This window comes from Lipotes vexillifer, unplaced genomic scaffold (assembly GCF_000442215.2).
Source record: "Lipotes vexillifer unplaced genomic scaffold, Lipotes_vexillifer_v1.1 scaffold519, whole genome shotgun sequence".
NCBI lineage: Eukaryota > Metazoa > Chordata > Mammalia > Artiodactyla > Lipotidae > Lipotes > Lipotes vexillifer.
In genome coordinates, this window is record NW_006773945.1 from 335,771 (window position 1) to 352,911 (window position 17,141).

Consider the following 17,141-nt stretch of genomic DNA (forward strand, 5'->3'; position numbering starts at 1 on the left):
TGTGTGTGTGTGTGTGTGTGTGTGTGTGTGTGTGTGTGTGTGTGTGTGTGTGTGTGTGTGTGTGTGTGTGTGTTTCTGTGTGTATAGAAACCAGAGGGGAGGAAACATTCTTTTTTACTACTACCTTCCTGGGTTCTCTGGCTGGGACCCTGTGAATTAGGCTGACAAAAGCCAGATTAACAAAAGAAAAAAAAAAACAGGTTTATTAGCACTTGCACTGTACTTATGCATGGGAATGGTCAGAGATGAGTAACTCAAAGGGTTGGTTAGAACTTGGGCTTAACGTAGCATCTTAGCAAAGGAACAAGTACATTTTTAGAGAAGTGGTAAGACAAAGGAAGAGAACCTTGACTCTCTTGGGGTGGCAAATTGTGGGAAGACTCATAGATGGGAAACTAACAGTAGATAAAGACTGAAGTCTGCTATGTGGATTCCTCTGGTGCCAAATCCAGGCTGATAAGGGTCTAATATTGTCTCCAGTGATTAACTCTTGTTCTTTCTAGTAGAGAGGGGAGAGGGTATAATCTTTTAAAATTTATGTCCTGCTTTTAGTCAAATAGGGAGAGGACAGAGATCTTTTTTTGTATCTGCTTCTTCTTAATTGCCTTCAGCTCAAAATAATCTTTACACTAAAGCAGCATATTTTGGGGTGGCTATTCTGCCACCCCACAGACCCCAAAACACACCTGCTGAGTGAGGGGTATCAGTAATTCTTGAGTCAGCCCCTGGAGAGGTCACACGGTGAGTTCATGTGACATTTTCTTTTTCTTGGCAGGAGGGTGGGGTCGTGGCGCTCTTCAAGGTCTGCCGGCAGGATAGTTTCCGGTGCTTGTACCCCCAGGCGCTCCGCACACTGGCCTCCATCTGCTGCGTGGAGGAGGGTGTCCACCAGCTGGAGAAGGTAAGGGTGCAGCTGGCTGGCTGGGCGGGGCCTGAGGTCCCTGAGCGGGTGGGTGAATGGGGAGAGCGACCTCCTGGTGGACGTCTGGCAGGAGCAAGTCCCCTGAGTCCCTCCTGTTCCCAGGCGTCATTCACGTGGGGCTGCTGGGATCTTGACTGTGGTTGATGAAGACATGAAGGGGGCCGAGACTGAGGAGCTCAGCGGGAAAGGCAGGGTCCAGAGAGACACTCAGCACTTCCTGGGTGGAGTGGCCAACAGAGCCTGGTTGGCAGGGCATGGTGGGAGGTGGGGGGGAACACAGCAGGAGGCAGGCAAGTCAGGTGGGGAGGGGTGTCGAGGTTAAGGGTGGTTGGTCCTTCTCTCATGGCAGGACCCCAGCGGAAGGAGGAGGATCCAGCTCCTCCGGGGACAGGATAGGCATGAGCAGCGTGGGCATGGGTGCCTGGGCAAACAGGTGGGCTCCACCCACAGAGTGCTTGGGTAAGGGAAAGGGAAACTGGAGTCCAAGCACATGATGGGTCAACACCACTGGGGGTGGCCAGGATTGGAGGGCAGGTGGTGACTTGACAGTCCCAGGTGCCTAGCTCCAGGCCGACCTAGGGCAACGTGACCGATTCCGGCTGCCAGCTCCCAATTTCCCCACGTTGTAGGGCTGAGGCTGCTTCAATACTTCTGCCTGAGTGGGTCTGAGGCTGCAGCTGGGTCCTCAGGGATGTTAGCAGGAGGGTTGGGAGGCTAGTGCTGACACTTGGGGATTTCTCAACCACATTTCAAGGAAAGATGCTGAATATTTTTTTATGGAAGAGAGATAGAAAGGCCTGGTATGACCTGGTGACAATTGTGGTGCCTGCAGGGTGAGGGGTAGGTACCTTGAGTCTGTTCTCGTGACTGGTCTAAATGGGGATGGGACAGCAAACTTCTCCCCTTCCTCTGCATCCGTTTCCCACAGTCCGGTCCTGGCTGCCCAGAAAAACTCCACCCTACCCTCAGTTTCTTTACTTTGGTCTGGACTCCTAGACAGATGGTCATTTTACATTCTACCCTGCCTCTTTCTAAATCTGCTCAGGTTATGGGACAGAGTCCCAGGATCACAGGCTCTGAGGTGCTTTTAGCTGAGGATGGAGGGTGCATGGGAAATCTGCTCAGTTTACAGATGAGAAGGCTATGGCTCAGAATGGGGAAGTAATTTGTCTGAGGTCACACAGCAAAGTGGTGAAGGAGCTAGTGCCAGCCCTCTGGACAGAGTGCCCCCTTCCCATGGGGTCAGAAGCCTTTGTATGTGTGTGTTTGCTTAGGTGGTAAAATGGAGGAGAGAGGCAGTGGCGAGACAGACAGGTTAAGGGTGGTTGGTCCTTCTTTCGTGGCAGGACCCCAGCAGAAGGAGGAGGATCCAGCTCCTCCGGGGACAGGATAGGCATGGGCAGGGTGGGCATGGGTGCCTGGGCAAGCAGGTGGGCTCCACCCAAAGAGGGCTTGGGTAAGGGAAAGGGAAACTGGAGTCCAAGCACATGGTGGGTCAACACCACTGGGGGTGGCCAGGATTAGAGGGCAGGTGGTGACTTGACAGTCCCCGGTGCCTTTACTTGCATGAAGTAAATGCATTGAGCATTTCCAGCTTCATGTGCTGAATAATCCTCTCTTCTCCCATACAGTCTTCTTCCTTAGACAGTGGGAAATGGCCATACGCGTTTGTTTCTCATCTTCTTTCACGCTGGTTGGCAGGAAGAAGGGGAGGAAAAGGCAGAAGGGACTAGAATCACCAGTTTTCCAAAAGCAGTACACTTCTTGGCTTTAGAGAGTTTGCAGAGCAGCAGGAAAACCTCAATCCAGGGAAGAAAGACAGCAAGACTTTTTTTTTTCTTTTTTGCTGTGCGCGGGCCTCTCACGGCTGGGGCCTCTCCCGCTGCGGAGCACAGGCTCCAGACGCGCAGGCTCAGTGGCCATGGCTCCCGGGCCCAGCCGCTCCGCGTCATGTGGGATCTTCCCGGACCGGGGCACGAACCCGTGTCCCCTGTATCGGCAGGCGGACTCTCAACCACTGCGCCACCAGGGAAGCCCAAAACTTTTTTTTTTGCTCAGAGTGAAAACCTGCGCAGCTGGGAAGGCTGTGGAGGCAATTTCTCCCGCGGGGCTCCAAAGCCAGAGGGCGCCAATGCGTCTTTCCCAGGCCAGATGGGCCACCGGCCTGGGAGCCAGCCCTTACCTACCGAGCAAGAGGACGGGGGACACTCAGCGCCTGAGGGCGTACTAAGCGCCCCGTGCTGAGCTAGCCCCTTACACGCGTTCCCTTCATTAACCCACCAGAACCTCGTGAGGTGAGCACGATTCATATCTTCACCTTGAAGACGAGGAATTGAGTCTCAGCCAGTGTAAGTGACTCACCTAAAATCACAGAGTAAGTTTTGGAGCCAGGATTTGGACCCCGTCTGCTTGTCTAATGCCCAGTCGACCTCACTGACTCACTGGTTTAATGGATACTCTCAGACTGCCAAAAAAAATCCCTGCAGCTAAACCCGGGCCACCTTGCTGTTTCTGGCCAAAGTCCTAATTCTCCCACCCCCAACTCGCACAGGAGAAGGTCACCGTCTCTGGGCTTTCCCCTCCTCCAGGTCAGATTACTTTCCATACACAGATATTTCTGAAATAACTCTGTGCCCAGCAGTGAGCAGGAGGGAGTCTTGTCAGAAAGGAGCCCCCGTGTGGTCGGAAACAGCTACTACAGCTCTGCAGTCACAGAGCTTGCCAAGTGTCTTCGCAGGCAGCCTGATACCATTCGATATCTGCCTGGACTGTACAAGCATCCCCATTATACAGACGAAGAAACCGAGGCCCAAAGATGTGAAGTGATGTCTGCACAGAATCACACAGCTCGTAATTCATTCATTCAGCAAAAACATTTATCGACTGCTTTTTGCCAGGCATTGTTTTATGTGCTAGAAGTACAGCAGTGAACAAAACAGACAAAACCCCTGGTCTTCTTAGAGCTTACGTTTTAGCTCAGGGGGTGGCAAGTTACAGCCTGTGGGCCAAAGTCATCCTGCTCTCTTGTTTTTGGCACATACAGCCCATGAGTTAAGACATTTTTTTTCATTTTTAAATGGCTGTAAAAATATCAGAAGAACATTTTGTGTCGCATGAAAATTACATGAAATTCAAAGTTTTGATCCATAAACTTTTAATGGATCACTGCCAGGCTCCTTTGTTTAGGTGTTCTCTATGTCTGCTTTTTCTCTACAGCAGCATAATTAGATAATTGCAAGAGACCATGAGGCCCACAAAGTCAAAAACATTTACTACCTGGTCCTCTACAGAAAATGTTTATCGACCCCTATTCTATCAGGTAATAAGGACATCATGACAGTGACTAAAAGGATAATAACATTTGTCGAATACTTGCTTTGGACAAGCACTTTGTTAAACCCCATCTTTCATGGTGTCACTTAATCGTTAATCCATTGGTGCTGTTATCATCCATGTGGTTTGTAGAAGGAAGGAAGACTCAGAGAAGTGAAGCAACTTTCTCAAGAGCACACAGCTAATAGACGGCCTGGCGATCATTTAATCCCAGATCTGCTGAGCCAGAGTCAGCCTGGGCTGTGAACCATTATGCCAACCCAGGACTCAACTCCAATACGTGAGGCTAAGGCCCATGCTCTTTTCCTCCACATGTGAGATGTTCTAGAGACACCCAGGAGGGCCTGGATCACCTGTCCCTCCCCCAGGTCCTGCCCACATGGGCTCTGTGATCCGGCTGCTGAGCGCTGGCCTCAGATGCTCTGGTGAGGTCAGCCGTTGTCCACGTTTAGGACGGAAGGTGAAGAAATCCGGGGACAGGCTGATTTGCAGAAGCCGCAGCATGACAGGCAAGGCAGAGGCAAGGTGGGGAGCAGGTGCCCTGGGGCTTTCACCTGCTGCCCACTCACCCGGCACAGTTCATGCCCTCTTTAGATAATGTCAAAGTCCCAGCCTCCCACTGATTTACTGGCCTAGCCTCCTCCCTGAGGCTCCCGTAATTAATTTGCAGCAAGAAATGTGCTGGATTTGGTTAAAATCCATTTCTGTCATGAGGCTACTCTCCACCGCTTCCCTCCAACCTTAAAGTGGTTCATTAAATCACGCACAGACCCCTGCGGAGTGTGAGTCTAGTCAGGTCACCAGACACCCCATCCATCCTTGGCCCTGCTGCGTGATGCCCAAGCTCTGTTGGGCTTGGAGCATTCGAGTGGCCATAGATTCATCCAGTCACCTGTTTCTTCTTTCTCTGTCATCCAGTTGTTCACTTATTTCAACTCACTCGTTTCCTTGCCTGTTCACTCTGTCCCTCACCATCTCATCACGCTACTAATTCATTCCGTCATCACACATTTGTTGTGAAGCAGCCCAGCTCTGGGAAAACTGTGGCCTTTGAGAGTCAGGCTCTTCTGGATGGGAATTCAGGCTTTTCCACCTACGAACTTGGACACGTTTCCCTGGGCAAGTTACTTAACTTCTCAGAGGTGTGGTTTCTTCATCAATCAAATGCACATGATGAAATCTACCTCCCAGGGCTGTCAGAGATAAATAGATTGCAGTAACCTGGTGCCTGGCACCCACTAGGCACTGAATACATGGTAGCTATTTTGATTTTGGCGGGTGTGATGCCAGGGATTTGAATATGAGTGGCCTGACGAAGATGATGGTCTGGTGGAGAAGAGAGCTCTGGCATGCCAGCAGGAGGGGATAGCGTGGCCAAAGATGCTGTCCAGGGCACAGTGTGGAGAAGTCAGTGGGGCTGGAGCACGAGTCCCTACAACCTTTCCATTTTACAGGTGAGGAAACTGAGACTCAGAGATTGTGTTCCCTCAGCTCATGAATGTGTAGTTTGGATTCAAACCCACGTCTGGCTGGTTTCTAAAGCCCATGTTCTTTATACTCTGCGACCCTGGGAAGAGCTGGCCCTTCTTGGGGGGGGACTGCAGGGCAATGGCTCCCAGGGAACCAGGCTCTGGGTATTGGTCCGGGAAGAGGGAAGACGTGGATATTTCCCGAGCACATCTGGAGCAGCGAGATGTCAAGACATAGCAAAGGCCTCTGCAGAGGTGCCTGAAGGGTCTTTCACGTCTCCACGCTTTCTTTTCAGAGGTCTGGTTCATCCTGCGCACAGCCTCTCACCATCGTGCTCCTGCCGGGGCAGCGAGTTTCAGGAAGTCTATCCTGTGTCCTCAGCAGATAGTCACCCCTCATTCCCCAGCCCCTGCGCTGGGCTCTGGGAGGAGAGACAGGCAGCTGTGTTCCCTGTCTCCCACCTGGGCTGGCCAAGTGGTAGCCCCATGGCTATCAAAAGCCGCAGGCTGGTGGTACCACCTGTGCCTGGGGAGCTGGTGAAGGCAGCAGCAAGGAAGCAGTGGAGCTGGGCCCCGAGGACCAAGGTGGAGCTCCGAGGCAGGCCAGGGGAAAGTGGCCTCGGCAGAGGGACCCCACAGCTGGCTGGTAGGCCAGTGGGGCTCTAAGTCTTTTAGGAACGCCGCACTCGGTGAGTTGGGGGATCCCAGGAGAGGAGGCAGTGTTCTCTGAGACCCACTTTAGAGAAGATGGGATGAAGAAAATCAGGGCCAAAGAGGGAGTGAGGGCTTCAGAGCCACACAGCCCAGTGAGAGCAGATGGACCCAACTCCGTCTGGTGGCCAGGTGACCTAGCCCACCTGGACTGATCAGGACAGACTTGGGGTGGAGTAGAGCTGGGAAGGTGGACTGGCATTACCAAGGGGGAGAATTGCTCGTTTGGGGGGAGGCTGAGAGGGGGCTAGAAAGCGAGTCCTCTCTGAACCTCGGTTTTCTCTTTATAAAACGGGACGACAGCTCCTCCGTGGGGCTGTCATGATGATGTGATGCAGCAATGCAGGTGGGGCCTGCCTGGAGGAAGAAATCGCCTGTGTCTGTTTCCCTTCCCTCTTTCCTGGCCTGTTTGTCTTCGCCTTTTCGGGTTGGTCTGGGGAAAATCCTGCAATGCTCCCAGAAAGCCTGAGTCCTGGGATTTTGCCATGGCCCTGGAAGAGTTCCAGGTTTTTCTGAGTGGGTAATGGGACCATCAGGGCACTGTTGGTGCAGCAGTCAAGGTTGGACAGAGCCAGGGGCCAGGATGGGGGGTGGGGGCTGGGGACTAGAGCTGGACTGGGGACTGGGGTCCAGGGAGGGGCTGAGGCTGGGCAGGAACCTAGAATCTAGGGGCGTAAGGGGTAGGGGGCATTCCAAACCCAATGCTCAGACAGCCTCAGACAACCTCCAAGACGGTTCTAGTAATTGCCTCTTCCAGCCTTGAGACCAGAGACAATCTTGCTTTCAAAAGAGATTTTTTTTATTCCCACCCCCTCCCTCTTATTTCATTTTTTCAAATAAGGAGTTCATCCTGTGTTGGAACCAAGAGGAGAGTTTAATGAAAATCGATGGAGAAATTAATGATGAGCAGCGGGGAGGGTAGGAGGGCTCAACTTCAAGTCTGAGAAGAAAAGCATAAGTGGCGAGGGATGGAGAAATTGCTGCCTGTCTCCAGGCAGCTCTCTCACCTCAACCCCGTTTCCTGGGGCAGCTTCTTGGGATTGAGATGCCCTGACATCTGAAGGGCCAGGCTGCAGACAGGGAGGCCTGGACCCAGAGACCCTGGGCAGGAGGGAGCGGGTTCTGGGGGATGGTGGGGAGGCTTTGTCTTCCTAGCTGCTGTTTTACAGGACTTTCTCTCCACTGCTTGCTCCTTGTAGGGCTGCAGATGGTCAGAAATAAGTCAAATCTGCAAAAAAAGTAAACCAGTTTTTCTCATCCTTTTGCTCATTTGGTTCAAACGATCATTTTGCAAGGAAGGCAGGGAGAGATGGTCATGCCCATTTTACAGAAGGGGAAGTTGAGGCTGGAAGGCATAGAGACACTGGCAGGGGCAGAGCCTGGGGCTGAGAACCCCATTTTTGCTTATAGGTTCAGTTTGCTATGCCCCCCCCCCACCCCATTAGCCGAAAAGGACCATTGTGTGCAGACTCCAGAGTGAGACAGCTACTGTATCTTCATGGAGTCAGTTCTAAATAAGTAAGTGAGGCTGGGTGGGGAGAGAGGACCTATGGATGCCAGGTAAGAACTCTGCTTAATTTGACTTGAAGCCCCTTCTTTACCTTGTAGTAGCTCCTAGAGAGAGGGAGAGAGAAAATGCCTCTGAATGAGATCCAGATGTCTCCTCACCTTTCTTTGGGGCTCAACCCACCTACCCGTATCAGCTTCCGCCAGGTCTCACGCCCCCAGATGTGGGCCTTCAACTGCCCTGGATGGCAGACTGTGCAGAGAACCCGAGGGTGCCAGGTCAGCTGTCTGTGCTGTGACTGTGGACAGGCAGACAGAAGTGGGGACTGACACTGTCACCTTCCTCAGCCCTGCAAAGGGGCTTTCTAGAGTGGGGTGGCTCATTCCCTTCCCCACCTTCCAAGTCTCCCAACCCCTTCCATCTGCCTTGAGGGTATGGGTTGGGGGACTTGAGGGAGGCCAGGATGTGAAGAGGAGAGAACAGAATTAGGCACTCTGCCCCGCTCCCCCCTCCTCTCCCTGTGAGATTCACTTAGAGATTAGGGGCCAGTATCGTCCAGACTGAAGGAAGGCCCTGCTGGCTCCGGGGCTATGCTGCACTCCAAACCCGAGTTTGGAGAGGGCAGCCTCAGTCCTAAATGCAGCAGTGGGCGAAGGCTCAGCTCAGCCGGGCCTCCGGTCCCCATGTGCTGTGCAACAGCGGCACCTGGTGGACAAGATCAACAGATGCAGCCCGGCCACGCCGCTTGTGTTGGGGAGAAGGGAGGCTGTGCCGCAGGGAAGGAAGCCAGGGCTGCTCAGGGCACTGGACAGGGTGCAGAGGTGGGGTCTGCACCATCAGCACTGGCTTCCCCTTGGCTTCTGGAGTAGGGCCAGTGCCAGCTCGGAGGCCAGCAGGGATAAGGAAGTTGCTATAGCAGGTAGGGGAGACAGGAGATTGAGGGAAGATAGAATGTGCAGGTTTCGGGGCAGAATTTAATGAGGGAGGGCCCATTTCCTGGGAACAGCCTGGCACCAACAGCACAGAGTAGGCCAGCCCTCAAAGCACAGAGGCAGCAGGAACCAGCATCCACCATCCCTTGGCAGCAGGTGGTGGGTCCTTTGGTCACACACACAGAGACAGAGACGAGAAGAGCAAAGAATGATGAGAAAGAGGAAGAGACTTACAGGACAAGAGAAAGAAGGGCAATGAAAAGACCCACACCGATAATAAACACACAGTTTCCAAAGAAGTGTTTCATTCTCCCTTGGGCTACTTTAAAAGTACAAATATGGGCTTCCCTGGTGGCACAGTTGTTGAGAGTCTGCTTGCCGATGCAGGGGACACGGGTTCGTGCCCCAGTCCAGGAAGATCCCACATGCCGCGGAGCGGCTGGGCCCGTGAGCCATGGCCGCTGAGCCTGCACGTCCAGAGTCTGTGCTCCGCAACGGGAGAGGCCACAGCAGTGAGAGGCCCACGTATCGCAAAATAAATAAATAAATAAATAAAAGTACAAAAAATTAGTTTGGGTCTTCTCTGGCAGTCCAGTGTTTAAGACTCTGTGCTTCCACTGCAGGGGTACAGGGGATCCCATGTACCGCGCCCGGCACGGCCAAAAAAAAAAGTACAGATAATTAGTTTGAAGCCTTGTGATAGCTTGACATGCAGTGCCCTGCTTGTGGCCTGCTTGGACATGTAGTGATCTCTCATGATGGTTTTAATTTTCATCTCCCTGACAAGTAATAAGTTTGAGCAGTTTTTCTATGTCCTTATTGACCATTCGGTTATCTTCTGTGAAATGTCTGTTTGACACTTTTGCCCATTAAAAAAATGAGTTGTTTTTCTTATCAATTTATAAGCTTCAAAAATAGATATTCTACATACAAACCCTTTGTCAGATACGTGTATTGAGAGTACATATTCTCAGTCCATGGTTTTATTTTTCATTCTCTTAATGCTGTCTTCTGATGGATAGAAATTAACTTTGATAAAGTCCAATTTACTGATCTTTTCTTTTGTAGTTAGTGCTTCTTGTCTCCATTTAAGAAAGGTTTGTGTTCCCCCAAATCATGAAGAGAGTCTCCTATATTTTCTTCTAGGAGCTTTATTATTTTACTTTTCACATTTAGGTCAATGGTCTATTTCAAATTAAATTTTTTGGTGTTCAAGATTCAGTGTTTTTCCATATGATATCCCATTGAGCCAGCACCATTTATCAAAAAGACCGTCTTTTCACCACTGAATTAAAGTGGTGCCTTTGTTGTAGGTAAAGTGATGACGCAGGTATGAGTCTGTTTCTGGCCTATTTTTCTGTTCAGCTAATCTTTCTTTCCATCCTTGTACCAACGTGGCACTGGCTGAGTCCCTGCAGTCTATAATAAATTTCAATATTTGGTTGTATAGATCCTCCAATTTTGTTCTTGTTTAAGATTATCCTGGTAATTCTAAGTTCTTTACATTTCTGTATATAATTTAAGATTTTGAGATTTTGATTGGCATTTCTTTAAATTTGTAAATAAATTTTGGGATAATTGACTTCTTAAACAGTATAGGGTATTCCAGTCAATAAATGCAGCATACCTGTCTACTTATATAGACTGTATTTAATTTCAGTGATGTTTTAAGTTTTTAGTGTTGACATCTTGCATATCTTTTTTTTTTTTTTTTTGCTGTACGCGGGCCTCTCACTGTTGTGGCCTCTCCCGTTGCGGAGCACAGGCTCCGGACGCGCAGGCTGAGCAGCCAAGGTTCACAGGCCCAGCCGCTTTGCGGCATGTGGGATCTTCCCGGACCCGGGCACAAACCCGTGTCCCCTGCATCGGCAGGCGGACTCCCAACCACTGCACCACCAGGGAAGCCATTGCATATCTTTTTTAAGACTTATTTCTAGGTATGTTTTTATGCTAATGTAAGTGTTATTTAAAATTTTTTATTTTCTAATTGATTTTAATACATAGAAAATACAATTTTGAATATTGTGTCTAATGATCTTGCTAAATTCACTTATTAATTTTTTTTTTTTTTTTTGCATTACGCGGGCCTCTCACTGTTGTGGCCTCTCCTGCTGCGGAGCACAGGCTCCGGACACGCAGGCTCAGCGGCCATGGCTCACGGGCCCAGCCGCTCCGCAGCATGTGGGATCTTCCCGGACCGGGGCACGAACCCGTGTCCCCTGCATCGGCAGGTGGACTCTCAACAACTGCGCCACCAGGGAAGCCCCACTTATTAATTTTAATGGTGTGTAGATTCTTTTGGATTTTATACAGGTTTGGATTATGTACACATGTACACAATCATGTGATCTATAAATTATGACAGTTTCACTTTCTCTTTTGCAATCATTATACCTTTTTATTTCTTTCTGTTGTCTTGTTGCATTGGCTAGGGCCACTGTAAAATGTTAAATAGGAGTGGCCATAATGGCTACCTCTGTCTTGTTACTGATTTCAGGGGGAATGCTTTTGATATTTTATTCACTGTTACATTAAGTGGATATTATCATTTTAAGGATTAGAATACTGAGGCTTAGAGAAGATGAGTAACTTGCTCATTTCACCAAATCAACAAGTAGCACAGTTGAGTTAGGAACCCAGGTTTTTCTTACTCCTAGGCTTGTGCAACTTCCACTGTACCGCAGCTACCTCTAGAAGAGAGGTGCTTAACCCAGGATCTCCATTAGAGTCACTTGAGGAGTCTTTAAAAATACTGATGCCAAGACTCCACCCAAGACCAATTACATCAGAATTTCTGGTGGTGAAGCCCAGGCATTAGTATTTTAAAACTTCCCCATATGATTCTAATCATCTGAGAACCAGGCCAATAACCACTGATCTAGAAGCCCATTGGCACAGTTCAGATCCCAGCTGTGCCAGTAGTGCTTTGCTGAAAACTTGGTACTTTCACATCAGCACATGCCTAGTAACCCTCACCCAAAGGGAAATGAACTTTTTCTTAGTGACCTTTTGATACCTTCTCACAAACTCCACTCCTTCCACTACCCAATGCCTCCAGAGCATCTTTTCGACAATCTGCTTTAAGGAAAATCACCTCCTTGACAGGGAAATTATTTTCCATTTATATTCTTTTTTTTTTTTTTTTTTTTTTTTTGCGGTACGCGGGCCTCTCACTGCTTTGGCCTCTCCCGTTGCAGAGCACAGGCTCCGGACGCACAGGCTCAGCGGCCATGGCTCACGGGCCCAGCCGCTCCACGGCATGTGGGATCCTCCCAGACCGGGACACGAACCCGTGTCCCCTGCATCGGCAGGCGGACTCTCAACCACTGCGCCACCAGGGAAGCCCCCATTTATATTCTTAAGTGATTTAATTCTTGATTTCTTTCCACCTCAATAACTCACTTCACTGACCTTGCTTCCAAGCTGGTTATATGATCCTTTTCATCCATTGTTCCATTCCCTATTACATATTCATATTTGTTTTTGTCTATTTTGACATTTGGCTTTTAATCAAAGATTCTTGTTTGAAAAAGCAAAAGAAGTTGAGTGGGGTCTGGATGTGTTCATTTGGGAGGAAGATAGTGTTATCCTCCTGGAGGCCCGTTTCACTTTCTGTGGCTTTCTGCTGGACTCCCAGCTCTACCACCACTCCTTAGAACAAATACGTCATTTTATAAAGTGAGCCTTTAACCCCTTACGTTTGCTCACAGAATTTGTCCTGAACCTTGCCCTCATCAGATCCTGCTTCTGGCCCGTGGGCTCCTTTATTCCACCGAATGTTTTGCCCTGTCCCTTGGCCCACACTTGTCTTTGCTTCTTTGGGCATGACCCTGTTTCCCTCTCTGACTGTGCCTGAATTTTCCTTTTGGCTATACTCTGGGCAGACAGATCCATCCATGAGCAGGATTGCAACTGCTTTGTGGTTCCCACTTGTCTTCTATTTTTTCTGCAGGCTTTTGGTGTCCAAGTGGACAGAAAGGTGAAGGAGGAAATGTGGGGGGTCTTTAGCTCATGCTCCCCCACTGAGGCTGAGTTATCACTGCATTTGCATGAATCTGTTTATCTGTTACAACAATCAACTCCTCTGCCTTTCCCTAAAAAGTAAACATGCAAAAAGGGATTAGGAAGGAGCAGACCAGCACCAGTGATATATGATGGGCCTTTGTATACTAGCCAGTGTCCCTTTGATATTCACATTAAAGCCACCACTGATGCTTTTCCAAAAACCAGTAGGAGGACATTGCTCATAAATTGGACGTGATGTTTACAGTACAGTACACTTGGATTCCTCAACTGCGTGGTTTCCAAGCTCCTTCTCCCACTGCCCAGGGAGACTCTCCGAGCCCACCCGTTCCCTCTGTAGCGGATTCCTGTTGCATCAGTCCTATGGCCCAGGTAGTGACCAGGCCAGACCATCCTCGCCAACCCATGAGCACCCTCCCATGAGGAAAGCTTGTCCTCTTGTCCCCAGGCCCATTCCACGCTAGGTAAAAGCTAATTACCTCTAAGTGCTTCCAGCAGCAATTTCTTTAGGGATGTGAAAGTGCTTTGATTAGATTGTTCTCTTGGCATCATTAAGTTTATGACTGAGGATGGGAAGTGGGTGTTTGGGGATGGAGACTTTCCAGAAATGGGATCAGGGTTGGAGGCAGCTGGCTCAGGCTGGGCTGCTCCAAGGCCCTCCCTGGAGCTGAGCTGAGCAGCCCTCACTGACCTGGCCCTCTCACCAGCTTCTCCCTACGTTGCCCCACCAAAGGCCCCACAGAGGGACCACAGGGTCAGGAGCTGGGAGACCAGGATGGGAGTCCCGGCCCTGGCGTTACCTTGCTTCGTGGCCTGGGCAGTCTCTTCCCCACCCTGTGCCTCTGTTTCCTCATCATTCAGCCCACACTTCACAAGTTAACCCCTGTGTGTCAGGCGTCAGCTGGGTACTAGAGACCGGAGAAGATTCAGTACAGGAGCTGCTCTGAGCAGCTCAGATCTAGTGCAGGGACGGGCATGTAAGCTGGGGAGGATGATCCAGCACGATAAGTGCTCTAGTTGTTTGTGGGCACACCAGAGTGGTGTGGCAGCTGGGAGAACAGAGCCCCTCTGTCTGGGGGAGGAAGGTGCATGTTCACAGAGGAGGTGACTTCTCACCTGGGTCTGAGAGGGAGCGAGGAGGGAAGCCAGGGAAGATGAGCAGTTCAGTTGAAAGTGAACTGGGCTTGAGATGCCTGTGAAATGTCCCGGAAAATTAGTTTTAGAACTGAACATCAAGAGACCCAGTAGCAGGCTGGAAATGTAGGTGTGGATCTTGGGAAAGGAGGTCAGGGCTGGAGGGCTAGGGGGTCATCATAGTGAGTCATTGAGGCCACTTGGGTTTGGGTGCTATTGACTGAGGTGGTACAAAATGGATTGATGGCAAAACCTGTGGCTAAGAAACAGTTAGCGGGGCTTCCCTGGTGGCGCAGTGGTTGAGAGTCCGCCTGCTGATGTAGGGAACACGGGTTTGTGCCCTGGTCCGGGAGGATCCCGCATGCCGCGGAGAGGCTGGCCCCGTGAGCCATGGCCGCTGAGCCTGCGCATCCGGAGCCTGTGCTCCGCAACGGGAGAGGCCACAGCAGTGAGAGGCCCACGTACTGCAAAAAAAAAAAAGAAGCAGTGAGCTAGGAGGAGGTGAGCCCAAAAGTGGGTATTGCGGAGGCCCAGGAAGGAGAGAGGCCTAGACAGAGAGAGTTCTCAGCAGCGGGAGGTGATTTAGAAAGGCCAAATAAGAGAGGAATGGACAGGCTGGGTTTTGTACCAGTCAAGTTCCCCAATCCTTTTAAGCATATGATCTCTCCCTCCACCCCCCACCTTTGGTTTCTCTATGTGTCTGTCTTTCTCTATCTCTTATTTTATTCCTGATTCATCTCTGTATCAGTATGCCTAGTTTAGTATCTCTCACGATAAGGTGCTCAGTTACTGTTCGTTGAACATTAGAGATGCATGGGTGGTACTTTTTCTCTCTGTTCCCTTCTCAGGAATTGTAATTATTAATCTTATTGTTCCTGGTCAGGTACTAAAAGAGGAGTCACTGACCTTTTAGAAGTTCTAGTTCTGGGCTGCATGACCCAGAGTTGTCCAAGCAAGCGGGTAAACCTGTGGGCCCCAACCTACAGGGCTGAGGTTCTCCATGGGGTCTCAGGCCCAGAGGAGCCTGCAGAAAGGAGCCCTGGAGAGAAGCCCAGTTGGGAGACCTCAGCTGGGGCAGGCAAAGTGAGGCGAGCTAGGATTCAGGGCCCCAAGTCTAGGAAAGATGACTGCAACCACCAGGTGGGGATAAGGTGGAGTGATGGCACCACCATGTGGCAAGCACTGTACATGCATTCTCTTAGTTAACAATTCCAGATTTCGGCATCCTCTGGGGTTGGTATTTTTATTCCCATTATATATAAAGGCTCAGAGTAGGTACCAAAAATTGTCTGGCTAGTAAGATATGGCAGCAGGATTCAGACCCAGGTAGGTGTGACTCCAGAGCCTGTGCATATTCTGACACTACAGGAATTGGTTCAGGCACTGGGAGGCCCAGAGCCCTGTGGTGGAGGGCCCCTCAGGGGCTTCTGCTTGATAAGCTGTACTGGGTTGGAGCTGCTGAGACGGTGATGGATACGGAGATCAATCTGGGCTGGTGGCAGCTTGCTAGCAGGAGGCCAAGTGACCAGTCAGTGGCATCAGAGCCAGAGGCCTGGACCGTTGGCCCACATGACAATCCAGGGTCACTTTCCTGGGGTCAGGAATCTGTGGAATCCATGTTCCCAAGCCGGCTGTTCTCCAAAGCTGCCCCTTCCTATAGTGGGCTTTGCTTACAATATCCTCTCCATCTGCAATGCCATTTCTTTACCTTCACTTGTGTAAAGTGTGTCCTCACTTAGGACACACCTAGGTCCCATTTCCTCTCTTGCATTTTTTCCCCTTTATTGAAAGCCTACTATGTGCAAGCCCTGGAGAAGTCACGGGTAAACAAGCTGTGGTCTCCAGCCTTGCAGAGCTTCCAGGAAGATGTCAGAGACAGCCAGACAGAAAAGGGAGTGGAGAATCACATCCCAGGGTGCTTCTCCAAGTTGCTGGTGTATAAAGTCGGCTTCAGACCTTGTTAAAAAGCAGATTCCAGGCCTCGCCAGAGAGCCTGGTTGAATAGGTCTGGGTGAGGCCCAGGAATGTGTTTTGAAGAAACTCTTAGTGAATTTGGTGTCATCCACAGATGCCACTTGGAGAAACATGGCCATCCAGTGTGATAAATTCTGTTATGACAGTAGATGTGCCTGGACATGAGCTCCGAGGAGGGCCACCCTCTCCGAGCTGGGGTGTGGGCATTAAGTCAGAGTGGCTTCCAGGAGGTCTCCCACGGAGCATCCTCACCAGAAGCCACAGTGTGCAATAGTCATTTGAGGATGGGTCACTTGTCCCTGCCCCACTGCTCCAGCGCAAAGCCTGGCACTCAGCATGTGCTCAGGAAGATTGTGCTCAGTGAGTTTCCTGAGTGGCAGTCTGGGCTGGGAAGCATGCCTAGAGTGCAGGGCCTGGGGGCACAGACCCTCCGGGACCATCAACCTCTTGGTCTCTCTGGTGCGTTCAGATTGGCCCATCTCCCAGCAGACGTTGGCGATTAGGTTTGGGTCTGACCACCGTTCCCAACTGGGTCTGAGATGCAACTCCATCTGCATCCAAGATGAGATTAGGGAATAGGATTGGCTGAGACATTCCCCCACTAGAGACCCTGTTGCTCCCTAGCTACTGCCTTGGATGGTGCTGGAAGGAGGAAGGGGACGAGCCAGATAAGCCTAAGAGGCATCTTAGGTTGGCAGTAAGAGGGGTGCTCCCTGTTTCTAGGCCCAGAGTAGCCCCCACGTCCTTCCCTGGGCCCAGGTGAGGCCTGTTAGTCAAACACCTGGCATGAGCTCAGTCCTGCTGGCTCCTGTTTGCTCTTTTATTAAGCACATCCAGGTGAGTTTTATTGGGGACAGTTCCCCGGGCTCCTGTTTCCACATTTGTCTCTTTTGAGTCTGAGATTGCCAAACGCTTTCACAATTAATGGACCTAAGACTCCCAAGAGCATTTAAGGGAGGCCCAGAACATGGTGGAGGTAATTAGTCAAACAAAATGCAGCCTCTGGAGAGCAGCTGAAGCTGAGTGGCAGGAAGTAGGGGAGCAGGGACGGGAGCAGGGACAGGAGGCTGGCCCTCGGCAGGTGTAGGGCAGCAACGCAGGCCGCTCCCCACTTCACCTCACCTCACTCTGGCTCT

The 17,141-nt window shown here is 50.7% G+C and overlaps 1 protein-coding gene across 2 annotated transcripts in view; it reads left to right on the top strand.

Moving 5' to 3' along the window:
• The window catches only part of INSC (INSC spindle orientation adaptor protein), a 129,264-nt gene that overhangs the window by 84,104 nt on the left and 28,019 nt on the right, over positions 1-17,141 (top strand). The window contains exon 7 of one of the 2 annotated variants that reach the window (XM_007448577.1): positions 776-901. The exons of the other annotated variant lie outside the window; for it this stretch is intronic. Coding sequence (XP_007448639.1) covers positions 776-901 — 126 coding nt within the window. The remainder of the gene's footprint in view (positions 1-775; positions 902-17,141) is intronic. 2 annotated transcript variants of the gene reach the window in all.